At 49.0% G+C, this 19,578-nt stretch overlaps 5 protein-coding genes across 5 annotated transcripts; 4 read left to right on the forward strand and 1 right to left on the reverse strand.

Moving 5' to 3' along the window:
• Positions 1-317: 317 nt before the first annotated feature.
• ENA1_3 (Na+ ATPase) lies at positions 318-4,535 on the forward strand. Its single transcript, XM_024470606.1, has 4 exons — positions 318-877; positions 933-1,132; positions 1,271-1,879; positions 1,926-4,535. Exons 1-4 carry the CDS (start codon positions 653-655, stop codon positions 4,372-4,374), a joined length of 3,483 nt encoding a protein of 1,160 aa, XP_024322118.1. The 5' UTR covers positions 318-652; the 3' UTR covers positions 4,375-4,535.
• Positions 4,536-5,441: 906 nt separating this feature from the next.
• On the forward strand, positions 5,442-7,209 carry VC83_07027 (uncharacterized protein). The gene is made up of 4 exons (XM_024470607.1): positions 5,442-5,610; positions 5,669-6,043; positions 6,102-6,493; positions 6,553-7,209. Exons 2-4 carry the CDS (start codon positions 5,746-5,748, stop codon positions 6,913-6,915), a joined length of 1,053 nt encoding a protein of 350 aa, XP_024322129.1. The 5' UTR covers positions 5,442-5,610; positions 5,669-5,745; the 3' UTR covers positions 6,916-7,209.
• ATP3 (atp3 gamma subunit of the F1 sector of mitochondrial F1F0 ATP synthase) lies at positions 7,196-8,662 on the reverse strand. The gene is made up of 3 exons (XM_024470608.1): positions 8,517-8,662; positions 7,693-8,407; positions 7,196-7,628 (listed from the first exon to the last, which is right to left on the reverse strand). The coding sequence occupies exons 1-3, from the start codon at positions 8,570-8,572 to the stop codon at positions 7,503-7,505; spliced, it is 897 nt and encodes a 298-aa protein (XP_024322038.1). The 5' UTR covers positions 8,573-8,662; the 3' UTR covers positions 7,196-7,502.
• A 124-nt stretch (positions 8,663-8,786) lies between these two features.
• On the forward strand, positions 8,787-12,212 carry TOP1 (DNA topoisomerase 1). The gene is made up of 5 exons (XM_024470609.1): positions 8,787-9,086; positions 9,301-9,524; positions 9,597-11,192; positions 11,242-11,934; positions 11,985-12,212. Exons 1-5 carry the CDS (start codon positions 9,032-9,034, stop codon positions 12,120-12,122), a joined length of 2,706 nt encoding a protein of 901 aa, XP_024322059.1. The 5' UTR covers positions 8,787-9,031; the 3' UTR covers positions 12,123-12,212.
• Positions 12,213-14,999: 2,787 nt separating this feature from the next.
• On the forward strand, positions 15,000-16,952 carry VC83_07030 (uncharacterized protein). The gene is made up of 3 exons (XM_024470610.1): positions 15,000-15,604; positions 15,666-15,966; positions 16,045-16,952. Exons 1-3 carry the CDS (start codon positions 15,403-15,405, stop codon positions 16,667-16,669), a joined length of 1,128 nt encoding a protein of 375 aa, XP_024322161.1. The 5' UTR covers positions 15,000-15,402; the 3' UTR covers positions 16,670-16,952.
• Positions 16,953-19,578: the final 2,626 nt, after the last annotated feature.

Genomic DNA, 19,578 nt, shown 5'->3' on the forward strand with positions numbered 1-19,578 from the left:
TCGGAGAACTGGAGAATCTCCGCATCCTAAAGTTACTCTAAGTATAGTTCTTTGGGGTACGTACCCCATTTGTCTTGGCCCCAAGTCCTCGTGGGTCCCCAGCCAAACATGGCACGATCATGTGACGTCAATACGAGTAGTACAGTACTCGAGTATTCAGTTTACACTCCGGTAAACCGCATCACATGACATATTTCCTTCCTTCTTATCACTTGCTCTGTTTCCGCCGCGGTTAGCGTCCACTCCGCCCCTCCGCCGCCAAGATATCCCCAAGAAAACCCCCTCCGCCGAGCCTAAATGTGTAGCAGACACGGCGTCTGATTACGTCGTCATTTCTATAGTGTACCAAGAATACAACGTACTCATACCTCCTCGGGCGTGTCTAGGTACCACCTTTGGGGTTTTCATGCTCCAATGGCTCCAATGGGGCCATTTAATTCGATCAACCCTTGAATGAGCCAAGAATATTATTTACTCGCAAGTCCCCAATGGCGTCAGATGCATCTCTTGGTAACCTTTGTATGCTTGGACTCTACGGATATTCCCAATTGCGAGATAGTCATAAGGTCTGGGCTATCCCCCTCATTTCTGTTTCCTTTCGTCATACTAGCAAAAGTTGAAATCCCACATTGTAAGCCTATGCCTCGCCTAGATGGCTCCAAAGAAGAATACCAGCAAGCAGGTTCTTGATCCTCACCCTTTCTTACTATCTGTCCATGATGTTGCCAGTCAGCTGGGAACAAATATTGAAACCGGCTTGAGTGCTAGGAGGGTGGCTGAACTCAAAAATGAATACCCTCCAAATGAGTTGGAAGGTGGGGAAGGTCCTAACTGGAGTACCCTGTTGGTGAAACAAATCAGCAATGCAATGATATTGGTATGTTCCACCTAAAAGGCCCCGAAAGTATGACAATCTCTAATGCTCCAAACAGGTGCTTGTCTTTGCTATGGCTCTCAGCTTTGGTGTTGGGGATTATATTGAAGGCGGCGTTCTTGCAGCAGTCATTGTTCTCAATGTCACAATCGGATTTGTCCAGGAGTTGAAGGCAGAAAAAAAGATGGACTCGTTGCGGGCACTGTCATCACCCAGTGCCGCCGTGCTGCGAGATGGCAAAATAGACGTCATCCCGAGGTAAGCTCTATTCTAATGCTCCAAACAGGTGCTTGTCTTTGCTATGGCTCTCAGCTTTGGCGTTGGGGATTATATTGAAGGCGGCGTTCTTGCAGCAGTCATTGTTCTCACCGAGAGTTACTAACATATCATAATTAGTGCCGAATGCCTTCCAGGAGACATTGTAGTCTTGAAAACCGGTGACACTGTTCCAGCTGACTTACGACTCTTCGAAGCAATGAATCTCAACTGCGACGAGAAATCGTTAACAGGCGAGGCAGAACCGGTTGAGAAGACGGTCGAGAATAACATTACCATCCCTGGCACAGAGACGCTGGCTACCAGAGAAGAAGAGGTAGGCATTGGCGATCGCCTGAACATCGCATACTCGACGACTACTGTTATAAAGGGCCGCGGGCGTGGTATTATTGTCTTCACCGGTATGTTAACTGAAGTCGGAAGAATTGCAAGTGCTACAAATAAGAAAACTCGCAAGCCTGGCCGTTCAATGAGTGCAAAGAAATATGGTAAGGCTCAACCGATCAAGGGATTAACTCGACGAACATATGATGGAATTGGATGGTTTCTCGGCCTCACAGTTGGGACCCCACTTCAGCGAAAACTATCCAAGCTGGCTTACCTTTTGTTTGGTTGTGCCATTTTCCTGGCCATAATCGTGTTCGCTGTCAACAAGTTCAACGTGACAAACGAGGTTGCCATTTACGCCATTTCTACCGGTATTGCCATTATTCCGGAATCTCTGATAGCGTACGTATTACCTCCCTCTACATGGATATAAGGCTAATTAATCTAGTGTTCTTACTATTACCATGGTTGTTGGAATGACGGTCATGAGAAAGGCTAATGTCGTTGTCCGCGATCTTTCGGCCCTTGAGGCCCTTGGCGGAATCACCAATATTTGCTCCGACAAGACAGGAACATTAACTCAGGGAGCTATGATCGTGAAGAAAGCCTGGCTGTGGAAGACAGGAGTTTACACGGTTCAGCGCTCAATGGATCCGAATGACCCTACGCAAGGTGTCGTTACTCAGAATATTTCTGTGCAGGGCATCGAAGAGGCACAACCAGAAGCGAAACGTGTCGACTATGACCAGCAGCGCTCCGCTGCTGCTCTAACATTTGATGTACCAGCTGAGAAAGCAATCAAAGACCAAATGAATGGCGAAAACAAAAACGCAGAAGAAGAGGCCGCGGAGATGAATCCTGCTCTTGAACAATTTCTACAAACGGTCGCGCTATGCAACTTGGCAACGGTCATGAAAGAGAAGCCCGAAGGCTCTAACGAGGAGATATGGCAGACTACGGGCGAACCTACTGAAATTGCTCTCCAAGTACTTGCCTGGAGATTCCAAATGGGCAAGAAGTCCTGGATGCGCCAAGGCTTCAAGCAAGTTGCCGAATTCCCATTCGACAGCACCATCAAGCGAATGTCAGTTGTCTACAACTCAGGGGCAGAGAATAGCCTTGTTTTTACCAAGGGCGCTGTCGAGCGTGTCTTGGACCTCTGCACTACCATAGGCTCTGGTGAAAACCAGGAGCCTCTGACAGAAGACATCAAAGAGAAGGTTCTCAAGCAGATGGATGTCTTCGCAAACCAAGGACAGCGCGTACTAGCTGTCGCAACGCGCACATGGAACGGTGATTACAAAAAACACGCCGATAGCGTAGCACAACAACACAAGGGCAACAAAGGTGCAGATGACGAGCTCAGGGGCGAAGTCGAGCAAGACCTTACACTCCTTGGGCTCGTTGGTATCTACGACCCCCCACGTGATGAGTCCAAAGACGCCGTCCAACAATGTGCTGAGGCCGGCATCAAGGTCCACATGTTGACTGGTGATCACCCTGCGACGGCCAGCGCAATCGCCAAAGAAATCGGAATCATTCCCCACAATATGTCTGTCTTGTCGCCAGAGGTTGCTGCTTCGATTGTTAAGAAAGCCACTGATTTCGACGGCATGACTAATGAAGAGATCGATGCAATGCCGGAGCTTCCACTTGTCATCGCGCGTTGCGCTCCCAGCACCAAGACTCGCATGATCGAAGCACTCCGCCGCCGTGGACTGTACATGGCCATGACTGGTGACGGCGTCAATGATGCTCCATCTTTGAGCAAGGCTGACGTTGGAATTGCCATGGGTCTCGCTGGATCCGATGTTGCGAAAAGCGCTGCTAAAATTGTCCTCACAGATGATAAGTTCAACTCCATTGTCTCCGCAATTAGCCAAGGTCGCCGCATGTTCGACAATATTCAGAAATTCGTCCTTCATCTGCTGACTTCTAACGTTGGCGAAGTTATTCTTCTCATCGCCGGCCTTGGTTTCCAAGACAAGAACGGCTTCTCCGTCTTCCCACTCTCGCCACTCCAGATTCTCTGGATTAATATGCTTACATCGTCATTCCCGGCATTCGGTCTTGGTAGAGAGAAGGCTAGCACTGAAATTATGCGTCGCCCACCTCATGATAACAAGAGAGGTGTCTTCACTGTCCAGATCATGGTTGATATGATGGTTTACGGTCTCTTGATGGGTGTGTGCACTCTCATGACTTTCGTGATCATCATCTACGGCGTGAATGATGGGAACCTAGGACACGACTGCAACCGATCCTACAGCTCATCCTGCGACGCAGTATTCCGCGCCCGTGCCGCTGTCTTCGCCGAATTAACCTGGCTTATTCTAATCGCCGCTTGGGAATTCAAGTCTATCCGTCGCAGCATGTTCCGTCTCGACCCAAGCTCTGAGAGTAGATTCCCCTTCTTCAAGGACGTGTATGAGAACAAGTTCCTGTTCTGGGCCGTCGTTATTGGAGCCATATCTGTGTTCCCAGCCGTCTACATCCCTGGCTTGAATACCAACGTCTTCAAGCACAAGGGCATCGGATGGGAATGGGCGCTCTCATTTGGCGCCGTCTTTGTGTTTGTGATTGGCGTCGAAGCCTGGAAGTGGGTTAAGCGCCATTATCATATCTTCGAGCGTGGCTTCGAGGACAGAAGTGAAGACGAGCGCCAGAGCAGGTTCGGGAAGTTGAGCTTGAGACAAGGCTTCTTTTCCATGACTCGGGCCAGGACTATGAGTTTCAAGCGAACCCTGGGCGTCAGAAGCAACCTTAGTAAGAAGAGCGATGGTGTGAGCATCGCCGAGGTGACGACTAATGATACTAGTCGAGCCTCCATGGATGTCAATGACAACGGTCGTGAGATGGTGCAGGTTGGTCAGATGAGACCGGAAGATCAGGTCTAGATGTGTTTGCTCTCTATGATTGTTTTTTGTGATACCATTTCGCAATTGCTATATCCTGATATTTATTAAACATGGCAGAATGTCTATATTTGGAGGGTAAAAATTATATGTCCAAGTGTGGGACGAAGGCGTTTGTTTATATTTTAGAGTCATAAGAGGTGTTTAATATAACTATTTCTTTTAGATTGGTGTGAGACTGCATATTTAATTTTGTGAGCTTGCTGAAATGATTGATTTATCTGATGATGACAGTGACAACCGCGAAGGTAATAAGTTACAACTAATATTTTATAATTTTATTTTGTTAGTTACGTCGTACTCGAGTAGGACGGCAACGAATAACGTATTTCACAAAGCGAGTCGGACACGCAAGCGGTCGGACACTGAATTAATTTCTCACCCAAAATCAATAAATTTGCAAGGTAATAACTCAACAACTGCTTAATAATATATAGTAAAGGTATGTTTCTAGCTTTTTATACTTCGTTGAATTCCTACCTAATTATCTAGGAATAATCTAGCATTAATTCTTGAGATATTAAGTGTAAGCGCTGATGTAGGCGCTAAAATTTACACTAGGCCGTTATATCTCAATATCTATGGTTCTAATTGCTCTAAAACTGCATGTAAATGAATTTATGTGTATAGATAAAGCTGAATTACACACTTTTAAAATATACTACTAAGTTGTTGTTGAGTTATTATCTTCCAAATTTCTTGATTAGGGTGAGAAATTCAGTGTCCGACTCGATTGTGAAATACGTTAACTATTAGATTCTTGCTAATTTGATTTTAGTGATTATTAAAATCAAAATGAATTTAATTTATTGTTATTTATTATTTGTGACCATACCCCTCCTCTTTCCTTGAAGCATACCTCCAACAAATCTCATGTCTACCAATTCTCGTCTGTAAGAAAAACAAGTTAGCTGCCGTGAGCGCGAGTATCTCATCTCAGAACTGTTTATCATTTCACAAGTGGGAACACAGGAAAAGCCTGGAGCAGTGTACCTGTCCGTGCGATAAGATAAGCCATCGAGGAGAGCAAGGGCGCTCCTCACTTGACCTCGCAACCAATCGCGCCCAGCCAACGTCTTTGTTCAGGAGAGAGGACCAAGCTTCCTACCTCATCGTGGAGTTCCCTCAATTGGGCGATTCTCGGGGCATTGTCTAAATTCTGGCGAAAACGGCATAGCCACCGTCTGAAGGTGGGCTTTGTTCACCCATCCATCCACTGTACGTCTCCCCTCCAAAAACACCTCGAGGACGTTTACTGATGCATGGAGACTTTCAGTCTTCACCAGCCAGTTCCATTCAACAGAGCACAAAACCTCTCCTCTGATGAATCGATGAATTCGAATTGAAACCGTCATGCCACCGAACTACCATAAGCATCCGGACCCTGCAATGGACTCCTCCAACCTCGACGAGGACTCCGATCTGGAGGACAATATTGAAAAACAGGAGGTTGTATGGACAATAACATACCCCAAAAAGCCAATTGCGAACAGCAGCCAGCGAATCCGGAAGCTTTGGAACGAGGCGCAGAAACACGAGTCCAATTTCCATGGGAAGGGCCAGAGCAAGGAGGCTTTGAATTTAAGGTATATCGTCGAGCCGAGCACGCCGGGTCCTTGGCTGGGGATGCAAAATTACACGAAATGTACCAGTGAGTAGATCCTATATGGTCATCCCGTGGGAATGCGCTGACTTTATCCGCTATTTAGTTGAGAATGTGGACTACCGAAAGAACGACTTCGTATACGTTCGCCCTCCGGGTCTCGAGCTTGATGGCGATGACGATGAGAGGAAGTTCTATGTCGCGCATATACTGGAGATACGGGCGAAAGATCCACGCCACGTGTATGCGCTCGTAGCATGGATGTATTGGCCAGATCAACTGGTTAATGCGCATGTGGGTGGAGAGAAGCCCATGTCTCTCCGGCGCTGGTATCACGGGAAGCACGAGCTGATCGCCAGTAATCACCTTGATATCGAGGATGTTACTAGCCTGGCGGGGCACGCCCCAGTCGCTCAATGGCTCGAAGAATACGATGACAAGATTCAAGAAAGTTTATACTGGAGACAGACCTTTAATGCAATCACCGGAAACCTTTCGGTATGTACCCCTGAAAGTAGAGACAAGAATATGCCTATCTAACTTTGAATTCGGAACAGGGTCTCCGAAAGCACTGCATCTGCAAGAAATACTACAACCCAGACGTCATCCTGGTAGCCTGCTCGAACAAAGAGTGCGATATTTGGATGCACGAGGAGTGTATTGTCAACGATGCACTGACAAAAGCGCATGACGCTCTCCCCACGGAGCCCGAGAAAAATAAAAATAAAAAAAGGAGTGCGAAGCGTCTCTCGGTAGACAAACTACCTCAAGATTTGAGCTATAAAGACGCGGCCTATAGAAAGCGCCTCACCGGGAAGGTTGTAGACGACGGAAACAAAATACGCATCATAGACCTGGTTAACAAGAAGATCTCAACGGAAAAACTTTGCTGCTTAAAGTGCAGCACCGCGCTGGGATGATCTTCTGAGTTTGCAGGAGAACATGCGCGTTGAGGACTAATGACTGATGCCTATGATGCCAATCGTGGGAGCGATTTTTTTATTTTCGAGACATTGTTGCGAAACGGATACCCAAAGGAATGGCTGGAGTTATATTTTGGAGGTCGCTATCGATGCTGTTGCTGGGACATATCGTGGAAGGGAGGCTATTAAATTTGATGAGCACAGGTGGCTAGGAGTTTTGGGCATCATCCATGGGCTTGCTTTGGGAATTTTATAGCCGGCTATGTGAACTATTAGGGAAATGAATAATGGCTTCCTTATCACTAAAACAGTCTACGTCTAGAAAGAGTGAAGTCCCATTGTGAATTACGACAGAGCCTCACATGTCGGTTTCTTGGATATAGCATCTGGAGTCCGGTTTGTTCCGTGGTGGAGAAAATTATTGCAATAGATAGCACAACATCTAACATTGTCTATGCACAAAACGAAGAAAGAACATCATAGATGAGAGAGACTTTGGTACATTGAGGGTGCGAGTTACAGCTAGGGTTTCCGTCCATCTGCAGATCTAAGTAATAACAAAAGAGATTCTATGCACAATCCCCTTACTCTTCCGAAGCGGCGGCACCAGTGATAATCTCAACCAGCTCGTTGGTAATAACGGCTTGACGGGTGCGGTTGAAGAGAATCTGGTACTTGGTGATCATGTCGCCAGCGTTCTTGGAAGCGTTCTGGAAGAGAGTTAGTTTGCGGCCTAGAAGTAGTGGGATGAATAGAGGTTCCGGGGGTACGTACGTCCATAGCATTGCGACGGGCAGATTGCTCGCAAGCGTGTCCCTCAGCAAGAGCCCAGTAGAGGGAGTTGGTGAGGGCGTACTCCTGGAGGTTGGGCAGCTCAGCGTCATCAATCTCGAAGGCGGCGAAGTTGGCCGAGCTGAGGATGGTCTCAACGGAGTAGGCATCGAGAACGGTAGCCTCGTACGACTGGGCGTTGACGAACTTGTTGTAGACGATCTGGACGCTGTCGTACTTGTCTGGGAGAGCGGCGATTTGATCAGCGATCAAAGAAGCGTCGGCGAAGGTCGGGATGGCCTTTCCGATACCAGTGAAGTTGATCTTGATGTTGCTGGAGTTGGAGCGAGCCATCTGCGCCTTGGCCTTCTCGCCGATAACGACGAGGTCGGCATTGGGGTTGGCGGCGAGCATGCGACGGGTGTGCTTGCCCAGTCCGGAGTGGATTCCACCGCAAAGACCTTTGTCGGAGCTGGCAATGACAATCAGAGTCTTCTTGTCGCCCTCCTCGGCAACCTTGGTCTCAGCCTCCTTGAAGACAGTGTTCGAGGTCTGTCCGTATGCTCGGGAATCTTGCATAGCGCGTGTCGCTCTGTTCAGCTTGGTCGAGGCAACAATCTTCATGGTGTTGGTGATCTTCTCGATGTTGCGGATGGACTTGAGACGGTCCTCAATCTCACGAAGAGTCGCGAAGGTGGCGGCATTTGGAGCAACGGAGCTGTTAGAGGTGAATTGTTAGCCTAGATAGTATATAGGGATCGCAAAACGATGAATCGTGATGAAGCCGGTCGATAATGGAGTAAAATTGGTGTAAGGAGAAACCGTACTGTGTGGACGCCGCAGCGCCGGCGCGGACGGCGGGACGGGCAGCTCTGGAAAGCATCTTGGGCACCAAATGAAATCCTCTACAATATTATTCGATCAATGTTCAATTGACCAAGGGCGTGACTAGCGATCAATTGAGGGAATTGCGTGGTGTAGTGTTCGGAAGTCAATACGGCCTCATCGGCAAAGCTTAGATTTCGATTACATAAGCAGGCTCGGCACCCGACCCTCAGGCAGGCGTCCAGAGCTGGTTTTCTGCAAGTATCGAGTCTCACTCAGTTACTGGCAGGAAAACACGCCTTTTACATCCTTTCAATTCGATTTGTACAATCTCTCATTCAGGCAATCAGGATAGCCACAAGCTTTCAATCTATTCTACGCGCTCAAACGGCCCGTTCTTTCACTTCATGTTTATTATTCCACGTCATACTTCCAAGTGTTGACCTCGAGTTAGCTCTTATTTCGGTTTCGGGGCCGAACATTATCTATACTTCACTTCAATCAAGCGCTGCACAACATGAAATCGTCTTCACCCGACAGTGCGCCTCTGGCAAGGAGGACGAATGGATCTGGTGAGTTGATTCTGTTTATTTGTGGCAGTTCAAACTACATTTCGAGAGCGGCTGGGCCGTTGTGCCACCTTCGAAAATACCCCGTCGCTACTCCCGGAATTGGTCCAGCCAGCCAGGTGGCAATATAGCCCTTACTCCTCTACTCTTCTCTTCTTTACCTATTCCATGACCATCCGGGTCTCTTCTTCACATACTGACCCCAGTGTTCTCACAGCCTCACGAGCCAAAGTATCCAAGAATATCGACAACGAAATGGAGAAATCTACAAATGGAGACTATGCGCCTGCTGGCGTCTCCATACGGAATGGACCCGTTACGGATGAAATGGATGTCGATATTCCAGCTCTAAACGGCAAGCGCAAGGCCCGAGTCAGCACTGGGAAGCCAGTTCACTACAATGACGCCGCGAGCTCTAGCGAGGAAGACAACAAGCCGCTGGTATTTTGCTCCGCCCTGAGTGATAGCTCACTCGAGTCACTTCGAATTCACAGCTTCTGATATGATAACTAGGCTAAACGACAACGAACCTCGGCTTCCAAGGCCAAGAAGGATGAGTCGGACAGCGATGACGCGCCAATAGCGAGGAGGAAGTCGGGTGGGAAACTGCCCCCAAGCATCGACGGTTCGGATTTCGAGCAGGAGGAGAAGAAATTAGCCAAAGAGAAAGTCCACATCGAAAAGAAGGCCGAGAAGGAGGCAAAGAGCATCCGAGCAAAAGAGTCCAAAGGAAAAAAGCCAGTCATAAAGGAATCGGATTCTGAGGATGAGCCTATATCGAAGTCGCGTGCAAAGAAAGCCAACGGGGCGAAGAAGGAAGAATCTGACGATGATGTCCCTATCACCAAGAAGATTGCAGCTAAGAAGGCCAATGGAAAGGCGCCAGTGAAGACGGCTGTGAAGGCGCCCGTGAAGAAGCCTGCCAAAGGAAAGGCCGCTAAAAAGGAAGAGAGTGAAGAGGCGGAGGCAGAGGCAGAGGAAGATGAAGAGTACCGCTGGTGGGATGCCCCGAATAAGGATGATGACAGCATTAAGTGGGAGACTCTTGAGCACAACGGTGTTGTTTTCCCCCCAGATTACGAACCTCTTCCCAAGAGCGTCAAGCTCGTGTATAATGGCACGCCTATCAGCCTGCACGTTGAAGTAGAGGAAGTGGCAGGGTTCTTTGGGGCCATGCTGAACTCCACGCTCAATGTCGAAAACCCGACCTTCCAAAAGAATTTCTTCAACGACTTCACTGAAATCTTAGCCAAGAATGGAGGGGCAAAGGATAAAGATGGTAATAAAGTTGCTATCAAAGAGTTCTCTAAACTTGACTTCAGCAGAATCTTCGAGTACTACCAGGGCAAGAGCGAAGAAAAAAAGGCGCGATCACCCGCTGAAAAGAAGGCTGATAAGGCTGCCAAAGACGAGCTCGAGGCACCATATCTGTACTGTACTTGGGATGGACGGAAAGAAAGAGTCGGCAACTTCCGTGTCGAACCTCCCTCGCTCTTCCGTGGCCGTGGCGAGCACCCAAAGACTGGTAAGGTGAAGAAGCGCGTCATGCCTGAACAAATCACAATAAATATTGGCCCGAATGCCACTGTGCCAACTCCGCCTCCAGGACACAAATGGAAGGAGATCAAGCATGACAACAAAGCGACGTGGCTTGCCATGTGGCAGGAAAATATCAACGGCGCATACAAGTATGTTATGCTTGCCGCAAACAGTACTGTAAAGGGGCAGAGCGACTTCAAAAAGTTCGAGAAGGCCCGGGAGTTGAAGAAGCACATTGACCGCATCCGCAAAGACTACCAGAAGGCCCTGAAGTCTGAGCTCATGGCCGACCGACAGCGGGCAACTGCCGTGTATCTGATTGATAAGTTCGCGCTACGTGCTGGAAACGAAAAGGACTCCGAGAACGAGGCAGAAACAGTCGGATGCTGTTCCTTGAAGTTCGAACACGTTACCTTGAAACCCCCGAACACGGTCATCTTTGACTTCCTGGGAAAAGACAGTATTCGCTTTTACGACGAGGTGACTGTTGACCCTCAAGTCTTCCGAAATCTTAAGATCTTCAAGAAGTCCCCAAAGACTGAGGGTGATGACATCTTCGATCGTCTGAACGTAAGCAGTCCTCGTTTCTGTATTGTGGTCAATACTAACTGCTATACAGACTGGTCAGCTCAACAAGCATTTGGCCAACTATATGCCTGGACTCACTGCGAAGGTGTTCCGTACTTACAATGCTTCATACACCATGTCGACGCTTCTGCAGGAGCTGGAGGCCACAAACACCAGTCTGCACGAGAAGATCAAGCTCTATAACGACTGCAATCGGAAGGTTGCAATCCTTTGTAATCATAAACGTACCGTTGGCGCAGGCCATGAGGCCCAGATGGGCAAGCTCACAGACAGAATCAAGGGTCTGAAGTACCAAAAATGGCGCACGAAGCAGATGATTCTCGATCTTGATCCAAAGCAGAAGAAGAAGAAGGGTGCTGAGTGGTTTGAACTGGACGACGATTTGACTCAGGAGTGGATTGAAGAGCACCAGGCGTTTCTGGTGGAGGAACAGCGTACGAAGATCACGAAGAAGTTTGAAAAGGATAATGAGAAGCTCGTTGCTGAGTGCGAGAAGGAGATGAAGGCCAAGGAGCTTACTGAGCGCCTGGGAGCCGCGGAAGACTTGGCTAAGAAACTCAAGAAGGAGAACAAGACCAAGAAAGTGGAAGCCGAAGGAAGAACTCCATCCGTGGAAAAGTTACAAGCTGCGGTTGAGAAGATTGATCAGAGGATCACTACCATGAATCTCCAGGCCGAGGATCGAGAAGGCAACAAGGAGGTTGCACTCGGCACCTCCAAGATCGTAAGTTTAGCTGTGTGGATGCCGTTGGACCGCTTGCTAACACACCTCAGAATTATATTGATCCCCGCCTTACTGTTGTATTCGCCAAGAAGTTCGACGTGCCTATTGAGAAGTTCTTCTCGAAGACACTTCGCGAGAAGTTCAACTGGGCCATCAAGTCTGTTGAGGACGACAACTGGGAATTCTAGAAAATGCGATTCGTTTTCACATAGTTTATCAGTTACTTTTCGCAGAGGATATATCGTTTTGAGCTTGCATATGAGAAACGGAAATGGGGTGTGGGGGTTTTTTTTGGGGGGGGGGGCGGTGGGCTTGCATTTGACTCTGGAGTTACGGCATTTGGGACACACGGCACATCGAGGGAGGGATTCGGGATCGTTCTAGAAATCGGCTTCCGACTCTTGATGTGAGGTGAGCTCATTTACCTACATTGTGTATATTTTAGATGGGCCAGGACGGTGCGTTCAGGATGTTTTGCGGCAACAATAGAACCAAAGAAACCAGAATACAGAGACCATAAAATGATGTTGAGACCAGGATGTTTAGTTTGCAATACCCATACAAATTCCAGGATAGGAATGCTGTAAGGTGCTACAGACACAGACACTGTTATCCTTCCGTTTTTAGATCAACCTGCGAGACGTTGAGCACATGTTCGACTTCCCACATTCCAAAAGAGAAGGAGAGTCTTTGGGGTTAATATGGGGCACATATTTCAAGCATGCACGTGTCTATAGTATGGCAATTCCTCACCTTTTGCAGGATTGAGAATTTGTCTAGTGTCACCCTGCCCGAACCCGTTCCGCCAAACTCGGTCCTATCCCGCCGACGGAAGGACCTGCTGCTCTCCATGAATCCCCCTGTCGGGCGATTTGACACATCCAGGAGTGCCGACATTCCCTGTTCTCGGTCCATGGTGGGAAGTTTGTCTTGTGCTTGCACATACTGTGGCGTTTTCTGGCGTTTTTTTCTGCAACTTGGCGGCTCTGTCAGATGCAGGTGCCTATATCCTTGAAGCAGTGAGACGCATAGTGCATTGCATCCAAAGGGAATAAGGAAAGATGCCCGGTCTGTGGCCTGCGGAGCAGAAAATCTCTCACTGCCTTTTGGGATTGAGATATGTCAAACTGGCCACATTCCTCCGCGTTTTAGGGTTTATCCAGGGATATCTTCTATCAAAAATATATATTTGATAAGGACAGGCATACTCACAAACCTGGCTACACCTAAGGATTGGGGTTTACTCTACGTGGACACTACTGTACTCTATATGAAAGTGCAATTTCGACAACACTGCCTGCGGCCAATCCATCCGCCCATTTCATCGCGGTGTCTTCAGGGGGTGCGGTTATGACTTGCATCAGCACCATGTTACTGCAGACACCAGGATGAGAATGAATTCAGGGACGCGAGGCGCGAGTAACAAGGTATAAAAAAAGTCTGGCACCTCCCCACCGGCCTTGGCAGGTACGGCTACACTACGAAGGAGAAGGGCTGTTGTTCGAATGCGGAAATTCTCGCTGGGGACAGACAGCGACGCAGGCATTACTACTATGTATGGGGAGATGATGTGGGCTCCGCGGCGCCGGTCCGGGAATGGTCATGGATGCTGCCAGCATCCCTCGCGGTCGGAGAGGGATGCCAGACCACACCAGCTCGGATGGATGCGCATCCCTATCTCCTGGGTCCGCCCGCGTCCCCGGGCACGACGGCTGTGATGAGGCTTGCGTGTTTCGCGCAGGGATTCGGGGGATGAGGTGGCGACTAGGCGTCAGATTTCCTTTTGCTCAGGTCCCGTGTCTGTGCCCTGGGGTCTGAGTTACCAGCCCCCAGTATCGGGTCTGTCGGATATAGGAGAGAGCCGCAAGTCAGTCAGCCAGTCGGCCTCCATGGCCTTGAGTCGATTGCTTGCTGGCCGCCTCTGGTAACAAAGCTTTCGGTCTATCGGAGATGGGACCCGTGCTGGAGACGGCTTGCCGACCTATTGTACTCCGTACTTGCCTTCAAGCTCCACTATGACGGGATCAACCTCCAACCTCCAACTTCAGTGCGTTCCCTGATATTGCAGCAAGCAGACCCCGAAAAAGGGTGTCGAATGTTGGGACGAAATATTCGCGCGTTGGTGTGCGTGTGGTGTGTCCGTGGCGGGCTTGTGCGCCCCGCCGTGCCACGATGGCGTACCTGACTTGCCGTTAGTTTACCATTACCATTACCCAATTCCAGGGGGGGGGTTTTCTTTTCTTTTTTTCAGCTGGCCGTGTTCGCGCCGGTGGTGTTAGCACCGTCGTAGGGTCGTGCTGGCGGCCGCATGCCAGGGGGGGAGCAGGGGGCAAACACGAAGATGGGTTTGGAGGGGAGAGAGCGGGAGGGGGAAGGGGGCAGGAGCAGCCTTCTGGAAGGAAAGGAAGGGAGGAGGGAGGGAAGGTGTAACAGTGATTGATACCCTGAGTAAAACTTTGTTGCACCGACCAACGTCCGCTCCAGTGTTCTCCACCATACTATAGACATGTCCTCAAGGGCAAACAATTTTTTGATATGAAAAACAATCTGTAGCCCTCAAAATTACGCCTGTAAACTCGGTGCGGCCCCTGTCTGTATCAGCCGCTATGTGTTCTTTTGTGTTGAGAGCCGGGGATTAATTTGAGGGTTTCCAATCGCAAGGTCTTCCCCATAACCCGCAAGAGACTCCACCATAAACCCAATAGTGGAAGTGGTAATCTTCCAGAAGATCATTCCGCAGCACAAAGACTTGTATTTTACAGGCAGGAAGGAGTACAGAAGGACAGTTCCATGTCCCACGGCACCGCCGCTATGTGGCACCTATGTATTGTATGATGTACAACTCTGTACCTCAAACCCTCATAAAAACTGTTTGCTTGTTGTACAATTGAGGGGCTTTCGAAGGGATTTTTACAATATAGAAGCCCGTTTGTGTAAGCCTGCTCCCCCTGTCCCTCTGTGTGTCCTGTGTAATCCTCTCGGAAATGTAAAGCTCAAATTTCAAGACAGCTAGGTAATATACTCTCTGTGTATCATATTACTCTTGCATGGGCTGACTCCGCTATGATGCTGTCTGCCCCTGCAAGTCGATCGATTTTGGCCACCTGTCTTGCTCACTCATCACTCGATGCGAACTGAACTGACTGATGTGTTTCTCAAGGCTGCACCCCTATTGCCCTGAATAATATTAACTGTGCGCTGCCCTGACTCGTCCCATATCCTTGCTCTACCTATCCGTTCCTCCTCTCCGGAGTGAGGTCTTTATCTATTATTTCGTCTCTCCTTGCCCATACATAGTCTGTCCTTTAACCACTAATAGTGCGTTTCGAATCCAGCGCCGCTCAACACTTTTAGCTGCCTCGCGATATCTCTACCCGACTGCGGAGCAGGAGGCAAAAAACCACAGATCCCTATATATTCGATTTCAGCAGCGCGCGCGGGCTCTTCAATCCCCCCCAACCACCCAAGATGGCCGAGAAACCAAGTGTGCTGATAGTCGGCGGGATGGGCTACATCGGCCGCTTCCTAGCCCTCTACATCCACGAGAACAACCTGGCATCCGACGTGCGGCTCGTCGACAAGGTGCTCCCTCAGCTGGCGTGGCTGGCGCCCGAGTTCAGCGAGGCGTGTGCGCAGAGCAAGTTCGTCCAGGCGGACGCGTGCCAAGCTCGTGAGCGAAACCTCCCCTTCCCGTTGTTTGGGAGATCGGCGTTGCTAACCTGCGCTGCTAGAATCGCTCCCGAGGATATTCGATCGCGCGGATGGGAAGGAGTTTGACTACGTCTTCAATTGCGCGGGTGAGACGAGGTACTCGCAGGATGATGAGATTTACAAGCTGCGCGTGGTGACGCTGGCGCAGTCGATAGGGAAGGAGGCTGCGAAGAGGGGGGTGAAGGCGTTTGTGGAACTCAGCTCTGGCCTTGTCTACAAGTCGGATTCGACGCCGAGGAAGGAGACGGACAATCTGAAGCCAGCGATAAAGCATGCGCAGTACAAGTTGCAGGCTGAGGAGGAGTTGGCCAAGATCGAAGGGTTAGTTATGGCCCCCCATTATGTTGACGAATGCTGCTACGTTTACTGCCGACAAGAAGCTAACATCTTAACCTACAGGCTCAACCTTATAATTATGCGCCTCGCGTTCACATACGGAAAATACGACTCAAAATTCGTGTCCAAAGGTCTCGTGCTCGCACGCGTCTACAAGCACCTCGGGGAGGAGCTGAAATGGCTCTGGACGAAAGACCTCAAAGTCAACACCGTGCACGTCGACGACGTCGCGCGCGCGCTCTGGACAGCCTGCGAATGGCAAGTCAAGGGCAAGGCCGGCTGGGACGCCAGCACGATGGGCGCTGTCCCCACCTTCAACGTCGTCGACCACACCAACACCAACCAGGGCCAGCTGGCGACGCACATCACGGAGATCTACCACATCAAGACCGGCTTCGTGGGGTCGCTGCTCAGCACGTTCGCGCGCATGAACATGGACCATGTGCTGGAGGACATCAACGAGCATGTCATGGGCCCCTGGGCGGACCTCCTCAGTGACGCTGGCATCACGCGGCCTGGTCCCCTCGGGCCGTACCTGGAGAAGGAGCAGGTGAAGGATGAGGACCTGTATCTGGATGGGTCGAGGTTCGAGAGCCTCGCTGGGTTCACGTACTTGCGGCCGACGCTGGGGAAGAAGGAGCTGGAGGAGATGATTGAGAGTTACAAGACGATGAACTGGTGGCCCTAGAGCGGTCTTCCGTGCAGGCGTGCGGCAGGTTTTCCTTGGTTTCCGAGACTTGACATGTTGTTCACTGTGCGACGAAAAGCTGTTTGTTTTTCTTTTCTTTGTACAATTTATACGGCTGGCTATGATTGATGATGATGAGTAGCAGACCGATGCCACGATGACTTATCGGTTTCCTTTGTCTGTACTCTTCACCTTTTGACGTGGTTCATGGGCGTGTGCTTTCTGATCGTTGGGGATGTAGGATAGGTAGATAATACTAATACACGAATATTGATATACCAGAGATGTTGAGTATGCCATGACGGACGTCGTGACCCCTCAGTCACCACTCAGTGGAACATAATGCTGCCACTATATGCATGGCATTAATCAGATGCATCTCTCTAAGATTGCGAGTGGCACTGGCGCCTTGGAAGCGTCGACGCCATCCAAATTTTGGTTAGAAAATCAATTATAATCATGATTCTGTAACGTACATGTATAGCGAAAGCGCCAAACAAGCGAAAGCGCCAAAATGATGCGGTGACCAAACCCCCCAACTAAATGTTAAATTCCTCAACAACAAAACATGCCCCATAAAAACGATGAAAGCCAATTAGTGCTAGCTATCCAGGCTATGCAAAGCGACCCAAAGTTACGCCTTCGAGTTGCTGCTAGGATCTATTCTGTGGACCACCGCAAGCTAGGTCGTCGTCTAGAGGGTGTACCTTCACGACGCGATATCCAAGCCAACTCACGGAAATTAACTAACCTAGAGGAGTCCGTCCTTGTTCAGTATATACTCGACCTAGCTGCCAAAGGGTTTTCTCCTCGGCTGTCTGTTGTTGAAGATATGGCAAGTCGACTACTTGCAACACGCGACGCGTCACGCGTTGGGTCGCGTTGGGCTTCAAACTTTGTTAAGCGGCGTGTAGAGCTCCAGACACGCTTTCAGCGCAAATACGACTACCAGAGGGCTAAGTGCGAAGATCCAGAAGTTATTAATGGCTGGTTTGAGCTTGTGCGTAACACAATTGCGAAATATGGTATCGATGAAGCAGATATCTACAACTTTGATGAGACTGGGTTTATGATGGGCGTTATCTCAACTGCTATGGTTGTAACAAGCTCAGACGGGCGGGCAAAAGCAAAGAAGGTACAGCCTGGTAATCGGGAATGGGTTACAGTAATCCAAGGCGTTAGTTCTCAAGGTTGGGCAGTACCACCATTTATCATTGTTGCAGGCAAAAACCACCTTACATCTTGGTATGAGAATAGTGGATTTTCAAGCGATTGGGTGATTTCTGTTACTGAAAATGGCTGGACTACAAACGAGAGAGGCATGGATTGGATTCAGCACTTTGAGAAGCATACAAAGGCCCGGAGTGTTGGTGGTTATCGCTTGTTAGTCCTTGATGGTCATGAGAGCCACCACTCAGATGAGTTTGAGGAGTACTGCAAGGAACACAACATTATTACGCTTTGTATGCCTGCTCACTCTTCTCATCTACTCCAGCCACTTGATGTTGGCTGTTTCGGCCCGTTAAAGCAGGCCTATGGTCGGCAAATTGAAGATATGATGCAGGCTCATATTTCTCATATTACAAAGGATGACTTCTTTCCTGCCTTCCACGCTGCATTTAACACTACAATGACGGAAAGTAACATTCGAGGCGGGTTCCGAGGGGCAGGGCTTCTTCCATTTGACCCTGAGAGAGTGATATCTACACTTGATCTTAAGTTAAGGACACCAACGCCTCCAAGCTCCCGCCCAGGTACTGCTCAACCTTGGGTTTCTCAGACACCAAACAACCCAATTGAAGCTATGTCACAGTCTACATTTATTAAAACTCGGATTTCACGCCATCAAAATAGCTCTCCAACCTCAATCTATGCAGCTGTTGACCAGTTTACAAAGGGTGCATCGCAAATAATGCATCAATTAGCACTGCTAAAGGGAGAGAACCAAAACCTACGACAGGCAAATGAAGTACTAAGCAAGCGCCGGAGAGCTAGGAAAACACGACTACAGCAAGGAGGATCACTTAGTCAACAAGGGGCGCAAGAGCTACAGGATGAGAGGGATGTTGTGCAGCAGGTAGAGCAGGAAATAAGGGCAAGCCGTGGTCGGAAGCCAAGGGAAGAAACCCGTGCCCGTCGCTGTGGCAAGTGTGGTGAGACTGGGCACAATGCGCGCACGTGTCAGATTGTAATAGACACCTCTGAGGAAGAGGACTCCGAGTAGTTTCAATTGATTTCTAATGTTGTGGTAGATTTATCGCAATGTTTGTCGTGAGGGTAGATAATTTTGGCGCTTTCGCTTGTTTGGCGCTTTCGCTATACATGTACGTTAGTCGTAATCATAATCATGATTATTTATAAAGCATATAACGTATTTCCCAATCGAACCGTGCACCCGGTCGAACCGTGCAAAATAACCACCAAAATACAACTTCGTAGGTATATTATAACAACAACCCTTTAAAACACTCTAGCTATCTACAGTAATTGAATCTAATACCTCTTTGCACGTACGAGCATTATGTCCAACTTGATTACATGTGCCACATCGTCGTGGTTTCCCTTTCCTGCGCTGACCCTGTGTTCACCACCCTCCTCCTGAGTTTGAGTACTCCGTACGAGCTCATCACCTTCCTCAATTGTCAAGCTTCCACCTAATTGAATACGCTTCCTTCGCTTGTTTGCCCTTCGCTTTTTGAGCGCATTTGCCTGCTGTAGCCTTGACTTCAGCTTTAAGGAGTGTAAATGAATGGGCCATTATTTGAGCTCCTTTAGCAAGCTGGTCAAATGCCTTTAGTTTTAGAGACTTATAAAGAAATATTTGAAGTCTTTATTAAAGCAACTAAAAAATTACAAGGAACTAATATGTCTCCAACACAAGCTTATTCTTCTAATCAAGAAGGTAGGAT

This window comes from Pseudogymnoascus destructans, assembly GCF_001641265.1.
Source record: "Pseudogymnoascus destructans isolate 20631-21 unplaced genomic scaffold scaffold_17, whole genome shotgun sequence".
Lineage (NCBI taxonomy): Eukaryota > Fungi > Ascomycota > Leotiomycetes > Thelebolales > Thelebolaceae > Pseudogymnoascus > Pseudogymnoascus destructans.